General features: G+C 37.2%; 1 protein-coding gene across 19 annotated transcripts in view; it reads left to right on the forward strand.

Moving 5' to 3' along the window:
- EPB41 (erythrocyte membrane protein band 4.1) overlaps window positions 1-13736 on the forward strand; it is a 183549-nt gene that overhangs the window by 146047 nt on the left and 23766 nt on the right. For 3 of the 19 annotated variants that reach the window (XM_040229750.1, XM_040229736.1, XM_040229741.1), the window contains one exon: window positions 266-316. The exons of 9 other annotated variants lie outside the window; for them this stretch is intronic. In XM_040229750.1, coding sequence (XP_040085684.1) covers window positions 266-316 — 51 coding nt within the window. Of the gene's footprint in view, window positions 1-166; window positions 237-265; window positions 317-702; window positions 1330-1810; window positions 1919-13736 lie in introns of those variants that run through there. 7 more of the 19 variants (XM_040229744.1, XM_040229749.1, XM_040229735.1 and 4 more) reach the window with 6 other exon arrangements.

Below are 13736 nucleotides of genomic sequence, written 5' to 3' on the forward strand. Positions count from 1 at the left end.
ATGACTCTTACAAATTAAATTAGATCAATATGGAGTACTTTAGCTCTAGGGTTATGGTATTACCCCTCTAAATGAATAATGTAATAAATAAGAACTATACTGTGATAACCTTTTATATAGGTTAATTCCACTTTCTGGCATATCTTACTTTTTCTTTGATAATTAGGGCAGTATTTCTGTTCTCTGGGGATACCTCTTCCACCTTTGACAGCATTGTTGTTGCATTGCAAGGCAACTGAATTTTATATAATTTGTGTGTGACCAGGTGAAGAAAACCTCTGTCCTTCCCTCGGAAAGAAAGGTTGGTGGGCCAGAGGTAAAGCTGCTGTTATGACTTGTGCTTCTCAATCAGAATTTGCTCTTGTCATGGCACTAAGCAGATAATCCCCCCAAAACTGAACAGCAGCTGCTCAGTGATTTTTTTTTTCTTTTGGCTATACTAGTAAATTCATATCCACCGCCTTTGGACCTAACACATATAACATTTTCACTGCTGCATTTTGCAGCTTTCAATTTGCTTATTTCCGCGCATGGCTGGTTGAAAAGCTGCATGAAGATGTAAATATGTATTCAGAGAGAAAAACGAATTTAATTGTACCCTATTCTTTTTATGTTGTCTTTCTTCTCCCTCTTATGTTCTTTTAAAAATCATTATAATTTTGCATCCTTTATTTTCCTTTTCTTCCTTTTTTTGCTGACCAGTCCCCCAGCTACTTTCTCCCTGATACATATCACTTAGGGGTGTGCAAAGAACCAGTGTCGAATTTCCGAACAGATCAGAGAAGGCTGGCTCAACTGAGAGAACTTAGAGCCAAGTTTTTCCTTTCATAGAAAACATCTGTCTTGACTGGATGGCAGAGTACAGGAATTGCTGGGGGAGAAAAATTTCTTAATTGGGAAAAAAGAATTTTCCTTAAAAGTATCAAAAACATTTGCTTAATGTGATGTATAAACCTTTGTGATGGTCCTTATTATTATTTAAAATCATGATTCTGAGTGGGTGGGGAGGGAGTTTGTAACTATTGAGATTTGTGAGGGTTTGGGTTAGGGTTTATTTTTTTCTGGTAGATCTTGGAGGCTCATATAAACTTTTATACTTTTGTGTTTTTTTTTGTAATCTTTGAAATGTATAGGATTAAGATTTTTATTCCCTTGAGCAAAAGCTAATTGCCATATTGAATGAACTATTGCAGTTTTTTAGGCCTATATGAAGAGATAGAGGATAACATTTTATATTCTGCCATTCTATTTGTAATAAAAGTAACTTTTCTGATGGCAAGAAGAATGTTTCATTATTGGCTTTGCCCAATTGATCTAAGAAAAATTGGCAGTGGGACTTCCCTGGTGGTCCAGTGGCTAAGACTCTGAGCTCCCAGTGCAGGGGGCCCAGGTTCGATCCCTGGTCAGGGAGCTAGATCCCACATGCTACAACTAAGACCCGGAGCAGCCAAATAAATAAATAAAATTTAAAAAAAAAGAAAAATTGGCAGCACCAAAGCAATGAAAAATGACTGAAAATTGGTGTGAATATCCTTAAAAGAGGAATAAATACTGTAACTAATGAAGTCCAGTGATTCCTTGAACTTTGAGGATTTCTGATCTTCATTCATTCACTCAAAAAATTACCTATTGAGTACCCTACTGTGTTATAGAAACTTTGCTAGGATAATTACCAAAGCAAAGTAAAATACAGTGTCCAAAAGATCTTCCCAAATCCTTTGCACATCCCCAAGTATCATTTTTGAGCATTTTCCATCTGTCATTTTGTTCATCTTTCTCTGTCTTTCTTGATCTTCTACCGTGAAAGCAGACACAGGAGCGTGCTCTGTTAGTGCAGGACGAAGAGAAAATTAAAAGGCAAGAGAGATCTACTGAAAGAGCCTTGCCCCAGCAAGAAAATGAAGAAACTCTTCCCAAGGTTTCTATTCCAATCCCTGAGGATCACAAGTTTCTCAAAAAGTGCCGCCTCTACTCTAGTACTTTTTCATCTCCTCGTGTTCCTTTCGTGATGTCTTTTCTCGTGATTCTTGCACTGGCTGTCTGGTGGTTGGTCTTTCTGTGATCGGAAAACAGGGGGCTCGTCTGAAATGTCAAGACTAAAACCATTGAACTTTGTCGCTCGCTCCTACTGTGTTACCTCCTGTGTGTTACCCTCTGACCTTGATAGTTCCTGTCCCAGGGGAGCCCCTGTGATCATGTTCTGTCAATACAATGTTACTCTTTGTAGAGGATATATCATGGGGTACAAAGGAGTAGCCATGGATTGCCAAAGCCAGTTTTCCTCACGGAAGTTTAACAAGTTTAGGCAAATTGGATTTAAGCATGCAGCAGGTTGGTACTTTCCCCAGAAGCTTTAATTCTTTTATCCTGCATGTTCTTATTGTATACTGTTGCTCAGTACTCCTCTCCAGTGCTTCTCACAAAGCAGGGTATCCTGTAGACACGTTTAATGATAGTTACTTGTGTGGCATGGGCTTTGTAGTTTAAAAAAAAAAATTCAACTTGCTAACCTTTCCAAAGCCTTAAAATGGTACATTTTAATCTATGAATCCATAACCACTCCTTTTCTTGAGATATCAAGCCAGTGCATACAAAAGCCTTTTTCTGAAAGGGGCTTTTGACTTCCGTGGCCTTCTTATGTATGTTTCTGAGGTGTACAGGGACGAACAACTTTTATCCTGCCCAATATACAGAAGAGGTCTGCAAAAGTTAAATGCATTTTCCACAAATGTACTGTTGATGGTGTAAGGAAAATGGTGCTGGTGCCCTTTAACCTCCAGCCAGGGCTGAATTTTCCAGACTACTCTGCCCATCTTCAAAAGTCCTGGAATAACAAATTTCTTGAAGATCTGGACATACACATACCCTTCTCTGAATCAGAATACTGTGTTACTTCTTTATTGAATTAAGTAATTATATTGCTAAAAGCAATATTTAGCCATTATGATAAGGTTAAAGTATATATTGATATATTTTGTTTTTCTGATAGATTTCAGACCTGTTTATTCTTACATGTGCATTGAAATTAATTGTCTTTAATCCATGGTCTTGTGAGCTAAGGCTCTGTTGTGACAAGTACGTGTCTTCTGTTTGCATGCTGATTTTAAGGCTTCCCTGTAGTAAATATGCGTGTGCTCTCTCTTCACAACCCAACTCGGATGCCTAACCTGTTTTTCTCCCCTCAGTATTAATGAAATCTTGCATGTAGCCTGCTTTTTATGGCACTTAAATGTACCAATGTGGATGATTTGGTTAATGTTGTCTCAAATATTTGTTTTGAAATCTGAGTTCATAGAGTTGTCAAACTGAGATTATTGCACTTTACTTCTCAACACTTTCCAGCTGATGAAACTTCTAAACAAGACTTTTTAAGGTGGTAGCTTCTTAGAGTTTAAAAAAAAGAGAGAGAGAACAGTAGAGCCAAGACTCTTTTGTCCTTCAATACCCACCACTGTTATTCTTTCTGGAGACATGTAGAAATAATACTATGGCATTTCCTGAAAACTGTGACTAGGTTATTATAGGCTCTCCAAAAAAGATGGGAAAGAAGTGAAAACAAGTTAAAATTTAAAATCTGGTATAAGTGTATATCTTTCATGTCACAGGCTATGTCTGTTTATAAGAAATATTTTGTAATTAAGCATATTTGTTTATACTCATAACAAGGAAAGATAAACTTTGAATCAACCTGAGATATTACAGAGCTGTTCTGTAAGACAGAAAGTGATCATAATAATACTCCCCTTTATCTGAAATAGACATATGGGAACTTTCCTTATGAAATAACAAAGCTATAGTTATCAGTTAGATTCTTTTAAATTTTTTTCAAGAAACAAGGAAATAATCTTAGGATTTTATTGATACTTTTTTAACTGTTTCAGATTATATTTCCAGTTTTCATCCTTGTACATAGCTTTTTACTCATTATTATTGTAAAAGCATCACCTTGAGTTGTGTTTCCCTTTGTACTAGAGTTGATTTCAAGTCTATTAAAATTCTAGTGTAAGCCAGCAATACTTTTTGGTTTTCTGAAGAGCAGCAGTTCTCAGATGGTCAAAGGAGAGGCCTTTTCTTCTGTTAATAGAATAAGAATGGTTGAGAAGAGAAGGGCCAGTCTGGTTATCTTAGGGAAAATATTTTACACTGCTGTCCATAGGTATAACATAGAGCTGTAAATAGTCTTTGTTTTCCTCTCACATCTCATTTCATTCTTGATACCAGAGACAGATCCAAATAGATGTGTGTTGGTTTTAGCTTGATTCAATCTCCTTTTTTTTTTTTTTCTTCAACCTTCTTAACAGCAGGTTGATGAATAAAAAACAATTGGGACTAAGTAAAAAGTCTTCGGTTTTTGCCTTGGTTTTGCTACTAGTTTATTCCTAGGGTGACTCTGAGAAGCTGACTTAACTCCTTGGTGCCCAGAGTTCCACCTAATAATGTAGAGACAAACCTACCTCTTGAGAATGTTCCAGGAACCAGAAGTTATGGTGGGCATGGAATGCTTGGTCTTTTGGGGACTAGAAATTAAAAAAAAAAAAAAAAGCAAAGACACATTTGCTTCCTGGATTTTTAAAAAATAAAAGTAAGCAATTAGATAGCTGTATTTATTTCCATATAATCCTCATTGATATTTGAGCAAACACTTAAACAACTAAAGTTAAGAATTCCTCTTACTCTTAAGCAATTCATCTTACCTCTGTGGTATACTTAGAGTGGACCATACTTGAAAATAAATCCAGCATCTATATTTTGGGCCTGTCTTTTAGCCATCTTCTTATGCTAGACATATGGATTATTAGACATGTGGATTATGAAGGAGCTTCAGTTTTCATGGGTCAGTTCTATTACTTCTTTGTATCTTTAGCAAATGTTTTGAAGGGAGAAGATACTGACTCTGTTGACTAACATGAGACTAGGGATTATCTGTGGACTAGATTTTGTTGTCATCTTAGATCCTAGTACATTTCTTCCTATTAAATATTACTGTACTTCCTATTAAATATTACTTAAATTCCTGTGGATGTAAGACAATTCACCTTTTCCTACATTCCTAAGTCACTATTGTAATATTTCCTACAGAAAAGAATATAAGACATTTTTTGCATCAGAGGTTTGGTTATTTTTTGAAGGCATAACCAATCAAAATTTATATTTAGACTTTACCAGTGACCATGTAATTACGAAAGGAAGACAGAAAATACAAAAATAGTATGGAACACTAGGAAGTTGCTTTTTTCTTGCCTAGAGTATTGAGCAGAGTAAAGCTATATAGAATTTTTCTACCAAGTTTTCTTCACTTTTGTTCTTCTTCATAGAAATTATAAAATCCCAAAGTTCTTTGCAGCATTCTCTGTCACACTGAGAGAGATTATTGTTATGTTGATTATATTATATATAGAAATTCTGCTTTTTTACACTGCACTCAAATGAGCCCTGCTGTTGGTAGTTTTGGTAGTAGAAGCAGAGACAACTCTTTATCTGTGGGATGACTCCATCTGCCTCCTCTACACTGTAGAGAAGAGTATCCATAAGTCTGGTTCATTTCTGCTGCTTTTATCCCTCATGCCTTGGGATCTTCTTTTTACTGCGTCAGAACATGATGCAAAAAGAAACAAGTTGGTGTGGACCTTAGGAATGGATGCCTGAAACGGTTAGGAAGTTGTTGTTAAAGTGAGGAAGCCATAGAAAGTCAGGTTGGAAGAGGAAGAGGAGTAGCTATGATCAGCAGTTACAAATTCATGGAGTATTTCATTTTGTAAATGAAATTCCTGCCATACTAGAACTTGAAAGATAATAAGAGAAAATAGAGTGGCTTATTACTCCCACAGATCAGAAATAAAGGTTGAAAGCTAAATAACTTTAATAATAGTCTAACCAAACATACAGATGACAAATTGCCAAGGAAACATCTGCATTGAGAATGCTTTTCTAATCTTTTGTGACTGATATCCTAGAAGGGGGCTCTCCAGTTTATCATAGTCAGAATCCCATTTGGGGTAAATAACAGGATTAAATCTACTCGTAAAGATTAAAAAAAAAAAAAAAAACTCTTCCCTTGTGGCTAAGAGGTTAAAATGTCTGCCTCTAATGCGGGAGACCTGAGTTCGATCCCTGGGTCGGGAAGATCCCCTGGAGAAGGAAATGGCAACCCACTCCAGTATTCTTGCCTGGAGAATCCCGTGGACGGAGGAGCCTGGTGGGCTGCAGTCCATGGGGTCGCAAAGAGTCGGACACGACTGAGCGACTTAACTTACTAACTTTCTTAAAGATTAAAGGAGGTGGAGAGGCATAGAGTCCCAACTTTCTTTTCAGGGCCCCCAAATCAATAAAGGGTACAGTTAAATCTCTCATTTTCACCTCTACTGTCTCTTTAAAGAAGAGTTTCCATATGTACAGAATCCCGTCTCAATGCAACACAGGGGATTAGAATGAAAGGCAAAGCACTGTTTACTGATATCCATTCTTCAATCACTGCCCTCTAGGCAGTGTATTGCAGGGATGGGAAGCAAAGAGGCAGCATTATCAGAATTTTAGGATTGGATAGGTCCCCAGTCCAACTCCTCTCCCTTCCAGTGCTCGATTCTTCTGTGCTGTATCATTTAGAGATTCAGAGACCAAGTGGTCTCCCAGCTTGTGATTAATTATCTCCCAGGATATAACACATTATGTCTTTGGACATCCCAGATCTTTGGGTATTAATCACTGATGTATTCAGTCAAAGTCTGTTTCCTTGTAGCTTTCAAAAGTCTGGGTCCTAAATGGAGGCATTCTGAAGAATGTTCCATCTCCCATGTTATCAGCTCTTCACAGAGTTAAAAGTAAGTCGTCCTGGAATGAGTCACAGTTCTTGCCCTCAGATAACTTACTATCCGATATCCAGGTCTGTCCCAGTTTTCCCCCTAGCAGGTTATCCTTCTGCTTTTTCCTCTAGCTTTTCTTGTTTTATCAGCTCTTTTTCTTTCTGGCTCCATTGTCCTTTGGTGAATTCCCAGGGGTTTATTCAGATTTATGTCCCTACCCATGGACTCTCCCTCTCTAAAAGAACATTGTGAAGTTCCTGGAGATCTCAACTTCACCATAGATCACAAGGCACAAGGGGGTGTTTGTTTGTTTGTTAGATGAAGGAGTTGGGGCTGGGGTGGGATAGTTTTTGTGGCTTTGGAAGCTTTCTGTAGCCCAGAACCTGTTGACAAGATTGTATCAATGTTATTAGTGTACCCTCATGAAGCATATCCCCAGAGTGTGCATTCTCAGTTTGCTTGCCTCCTCTGATTTGCATCCTTGTAATACCCCCACGTGCTTTGATTTATTCCACTTTGATATGATATAGTTACGGAAACTTACTTTTTGTGTAACATTCTGATGGTGATGTAGAGCCCCACCAGAGAAAGTAATACTCAAATTTTGAAATGTTAATCTCTCTCTTTTAGTTTTACCTGTCTCCTCAAAGCCATGAGGGTCTCAGAGGTGTGAAACCTTGTTTTATCTCTTTGCCAAAGATACCTCTGTATCTCAGATACATAACAAATAATTAATATTTGAATTAAATAGTTCTACAATAACGGATAAAGTCTAACTTTTCGCTTAGAATCTCTTGTACTGGGGCACAAATTTGTACCAAGTGATTCCCACACGCCCAATCAGTCAGTACACGCAGGTCGCCCAAACAATCCCTATTCAGCCCGGACGCCTCTCTCCCTCCTGTTAATCCTGTAGTACAGTCCTTGGTTTATTCAAAGACTCTACATATACTTCTATGATGTCGTCAGTCTCTCTTGTTAATGTCTTATAATTTGATTCCGTTAAATGCTCTTGTCCATTTATCACGGTAATAATCAACTATTTTCATTACAGACTGTCAGTATTATCGAGACCAGGGTACTTATTTATGGGTGTAAATTCATCCCGGGGTGTGATATCATTAAGAGTACCTATTGTTTGACATTTTGTTTATCTAAAATACATTTCCAAAAGCAGTTTGGTACGTTTGTCTTGTGTTTTACATGATATAAAAACACCAAATGTATCAAACACTTGAGCTGTCAAGAGTTTTTGTGTATCAGATAGGCCAGGGGATCACAAAGTTTTTCTGCAAAGGACCAGATAACATTTTAGGCTTTGCAGGCCATAGTGTCTCTGTCAAAACTACTCAACGTTGCCGTTGTAGAGTAAAAACAGCATTGACAATAATAAACCAAGAAACATGAATGTGTCCCAATCAAACTTTATTTGTGGACACTGAAATCTGACTTTCTTATCATTTGTGTCACTAAATATTTTTTCTGTGTTTTTCCTAGCCATTTAAAAACGTAAAACCATTCTTGGCTCATAGCCGTACGAAGCAAGGAAAGGGCTGGCTTTGGCTGCGAGCTGTAGTCTGCTGACCCCCCACCATAGGTCTAGAGAAACAAAACTGATTAGTTAGACTTTATGCCTTTGTATTGTTTCAAAGAGCTGTGGTCACTACCTTAGCATCTTCATTCAGCATTGAAGTATTTTTGGTCTTGTTTATGATTAGAAATGGAAAACAAAGGACGAGGCACTCATTCCTATTTATCTGGCAGTCAGGATACATGTGAAAAATATCACACTACCGCAGCACCCCTGCCTCTGTCAGTTTCTAGACTGTTCTCTATTAACTGTGCTCTTAACATATTCAGTGACAAATTCAGTTAACCCCTCTGTTCTGTTGGATTTTTAAGGTTCCCAAATTCACCTTCTCTTTAGCCAGGTTTTAAAGATATCTAGTGAACATGGTAAGAAGATGACATGATTTTCACTCTGAACTTTTGGTACACCATAGTGTATCAGTTTAAGGTTGGGTGACTAAAGGAGACATTTGAAAGGGTCCCCTTTCAAAATAAAGAGATTTCTCTGAGAGGAATTCCCTAATTCAGGGCCTACTTGGGCAGTATTTATCAATAAGTTAAAATAAAGTTATATCCTTTTGGAGGCATCTTTGTGCCCTAGTCAACATGGTTGTGTTCTAAAGGATTTCTTCATACCTATAACTAGCTTTGGGAGGTGCTCTGTAATACATTCCTAAAACTATGTTCCTTTGAGTCCCCTGGTCCAGGATCCTTCAGCTACGACACTCAGTGAAATAAATTGTTTATCCATTAGAGTTGAGCAAGATATACTTCTCTTTGGGGGATATTTTCTTTGATGTTTTTTCACGTTACTTGCTCTGTTATTATGTAAATTGATCATGAATAAATCTTATTGCAAGTCTGATTCTGGTTGATACTAATCATTAAAGAAACAGGAGTCAGCGATACTGCACATATATAGACCCACTACCCAAAAGCGGGGTGAGGAGGAACCTCTGCTTCAGCAAATCAGCGAGAGATACTGTCAGCCAGTCTTTCTAGAACAATTCTCTTGTTTTCCCCATATTTTCACTCTTTTCTGTGGCCCAGTAATTGTCTTATGCTCAGTCCTACAACAGACATAATTTATTGACATGCATTCAGTTCTGAGAATATTAATGTTTTAAATTTGCTTTGGAATGATTTGACTTATTTATACCAAGTTTTAAAAATAACTTTTTTCTACCCCACATAATCAGTCACTACAAACACATGTAATTATCACATCTGTTAGAAGCATTTTTAATATGCTAAATTTGTCTTTTTTTTAAGAAGCACTCTACAAATTAGTAGTTATTAATACCTCTCTGATCATATTGAGAAATGAAGATATGTTGCAGGAAAAAGAGAGATTTTTTTCCTTTTCTCTCTTTTTACTGCAGCAGATGGACAGGTATGGACATATGGGTGTGAAGAGAGCTTGCTTTTATAATTAACAGAAGGCTCACTGCTCAATCTCTTATTTAACCATGGGCAAACCTTACCTCTTATCTTACTCTCACAGTCCTAGGTTCTATTTTATTACCCAGGTGGTTACTTAAAACCAACATTACACATTTTGAAGTGGTCTATTTACTAGCACAAAGCATGTACCTTGTGGCCATGTCTGAGTAATATAAAATTTTGTAGTGTTTCTCTACATTCCTTTTGGGAATTGATTGAAAGTGTTAACATGAAAAGCCATTTTCATTATTATAGGATTTTGCAGGAGAAGAAGACACACCTAATTAATATCTGATCCTTGTTTTTTGTTGTATGTAGTTCTGTGGAACCAAGATGCTATTTTCTAGATATCAGATTGGGGTATCATGTTTTTCTTAAGTGCTTATTATGGCTTTAATCATTTTTGGAATTGGGACTTCTGAGAAATCCTGCCAAATATGTTTGTGTTCCATACTAAGTGATCAGAGTTTTTATGCTGATTATAGCTTCTTACTCTCCATCTCTTCTCTTCAACTCAACCCTTCTTAGTATAATGAAATAAAATTGGCTGACCAAAGGCTTCTGGTCTCCTAGATGTGTTTAGTATAACCTTTAATATATGCTCAATCACTTTGATTTCTATAGCTCTATTTAGGTTTGAGAACCCTCATTTGATCTGTGGAGTCCTTGCTGGTGAGTGCAGTGTTAAGGCAAAATTTTCTATTATGTAATAGCTAAAATTTTGCATCAGGCACTGATATTTTACAGCAATTTGCTTTTGCATTCACCTATTCTGGGGATAATCTAATAACAGCACTATTTATGAAATGATAAAAACTATTTTTGAAGGATAATTGTCATTGGCAAATTCCATTTTCTGGCATTCATGAAAGGCTGCATTAGAGTGATTTTCCTGCAATAGGCAGTTCTACCAACTGTAATTTAATAAAGCCAGTGTCTTCCTAAATAAGCTCCTTTATCCAGATGTAGTTTTTATATGACAGAGAATAGTAGTGGACCATGAAAATGACTCAAATTTTGTGGAGAAGCTAGCGAGCACCCCAAGGATGTATTTCTAGCCAAGGACCACCAGTAGCACACTAGCTTTATTAAAAAAAAAAAAAAAAAAAAAGTAGGAGGACATAGACAAGAAAGAAAATGTAGGCTGAAGATAAACATATTGTATGATTAGGAATGACACCATAGATGGGAAATCCCTGACAATCCAGTGATTACGACCCTGTGCTTCACTGTCAGGGGTCCGGGTTCCATCCTTGTTCGCTGTATGGTGTGGCCAAAAAAAAAAAAAAAAAACCACTAGAGAGGATAGATGGGATTTTAAAACCTTCTTTTGCTAGCTGCTTGTCCACTCTGTTGTTAGTTTATCCCCATCTTGAGTGTTTGTGATCCTAATATCCTTTTCTAAACTGCCAGTTGATCTGAGTTTTCCACCAAAAGTGTATCAAAACTATTATTTATGAAGCTTTTGGGAGTGGAGGGGCCAGAGGGTGTTTTTCTTTTGGGTGATTTTTGTTCTCCTTTCTTCATTTGTTTCCTTTTTTGGCTGAAGAATGGGCTACTGCTGCTTGACCTGTCATCTTTATGTGCTGTTTACACATGGCTTTTACAAAAGAAGCCATTACCACATCTGATTTATCTCTTATTGCAAGTGCCCCTTTAAAAGCATTTGTTTTAACTTAACAAATTAAAAAAAAAAAATCACCAGGTTAGCATTGTTATACAACCAGGGGAAATACTGATATTATTAATTTTTCAAAATAGGGATAAGATTATAAATATTAATAATATATAAATATATAAAGATACGTGTTTTGTTTTTTAGAGCTTTTTCCCAAGGCACTTAAAGCCATTCTTTGCTAAGACATAAACTTGCCATATTTTGTTAGAGAGAAGTATGTGGAAAGAAAGCACTCGCAATTAACTGATTTTATCAGGATTGGAGTCTACATTTTTTAGTTTGCATGTTGTAGACCTTTTGGGGGTGTTATTTAAATACATTTTGATCATTTAAGTGACTGTAATATTTATTGTTTACTTTAGTTCAGAACCAGGAGCTGGACTCTTCTGCTGGGTATCTTCCTTCTGTGCTTTAGCAAGATAACCTCGATTCCTGCTGGTTCTATGGTCATTTGCAGTGCAAAGCATTTCTTACTGGGTTTGCAAAGCAAGGGTAATGTGCTATGTGGGTGTATGTGTGTCTGTGCACACCCCTCCCCCTCAATCCCACTGCCACCTTCTGCTCATTCCCTTTGCCTTATCAAAACTTGTTTTTTGAAATTATATAAGTAAGTCTAACGAATCCCCAAACCCCCTTTTTTTCTGACATGCAGAAATGCTGATAAATGTTTAATGTATTAACTTTCCCTGAGATATTTACATTTCAACAGGCCACAAAGTCATTGCAAAGATGATGGTGACATTACAGATTTGATCGTATCATTAAGCATGATTTCCAAGGTCAGTTCTGACTCTCGGTTTACTTGATTGAATGGCAGAATAGAAGGAAGAAGGTGGGAAACCCAATGATAGTTTAATCAATATAGGAGATTTAGAGTTCCTTTGGGTAAAGTGATTATAGAGACAGTATGCTGATTCTGAGCCTCTTTCTACAGAAAATTCAGTAATTTCTGGAAGCAGAATCTGTGGGTAGTAACACAAAAAGATATACTTTAGGCTTAGAAACAGCAATAAATCTATGAAGCTTTAAAATAGTAATTTTTGTAACTGATCAGAAATGTTCTCAAAACTATTAAAAACAGCCTATCCAGTGTTCTTCACGAGAATCTTGGCTCAGGAATACTTAAATATGTTAACAGTGTATCAGTTTTAGTTATTATCTTCTGTCACAATTTCTTTCTTCTAAGTTCTACCTGGTGATATCCTCTAAAATATAACGAGAACCTGAGTCAGAATGGACTAAGCTGCAAGGAAGACCGGCCTAGTTAAATCCATGGTGTTGTTGTTCAGTCACTAAGTAGTGTCTGACTCTTTGCGACCCCATGGACTGCAGCACCTCAGGCTTCCCTGTCCTTCACTGTCTCCTGGAGTTTTCTCAAATTCATGTCCATTGAGTCAGTGATGCCATCCATCCATCTCATCTTCTGTCACCCTCTTCTCCTGCCTTCAGTCTTTCCCAGCATCAGGGTCTTTTCCAACGAGTTGGCTCTTCACATCAGGTGGCCAGAGTATTGGAGCTTCAGCTTCAGCATCAGTCCTTCCAGTATATATTCAGGGTTGCTTTCCTTTACGATTAGTTAAATCCATAGGGTTGGCTAATTTGGATACTTAAGAAACACTCATAGAGGGACTAGTTCTGGTTCGTATTTCTTTGCAAAAAGGAGTATTTTGAGAAATACAGTACAATGACAAATAATATATAGTATTTGCTCAGCACTTCATTTTGAATACAGTACACAGTTATCCCTCACAATACCCATATCAGGTATATAGTGGTGTTCTGGCTTTATATGATAAAATTGAGTCTCCGGGCAGTTCAAGGACTGTTCAAGAACAGGCAGTTTTTAAGTGAGAGAACTAGAGCTGCAATGCAGGTCTTTGATGTTTCAGTTCAATGGTATTCTGTTATGCCACAGCTGTATCCTAAGTCACTTAGTCCCCAAGTGAAAATGTGATGAAAGTTACGGAAAGTAAATTAAGAAGGCTGGAATTTGTGAGACTCTAGTGATTTATAAAACTGTGTATTAAAAATGGTGCTTTAAGATCCCCAGCCACTAATGAGTTGATTTATTAACCCTGGACTGCCCTTAACTTGCCTTAAATCCCTCAAGTTGTTTCACAGAATGTCTCAGACGCTGAAATAGGATCTTTCAGTCAGTAGGAACCGGCAGATGGGCATAAGAAATGAGGCCTTGGGACTTCCCTGGTGGTCCAGCAGTTAAGACGTTGCACTTCCATTGCAGAGGG

Source organism: Oryx dammah, unplaced genomic scaffold (genome assembly GCF_014754425.2).
Source record: "Oryx dammah isolate SB20612 unplaced genomic scaffold, SCBI_Odam_1.1 HiC_scaffold_27, whole genome shotgun sequence".
NCBI classification, from domain to species: domain Eukaryota; kingdom Metazoa; phylum Chordata; class Mammalia; order Artiodactyla; family Bovidae; genus Oryx; species Oryx dammah.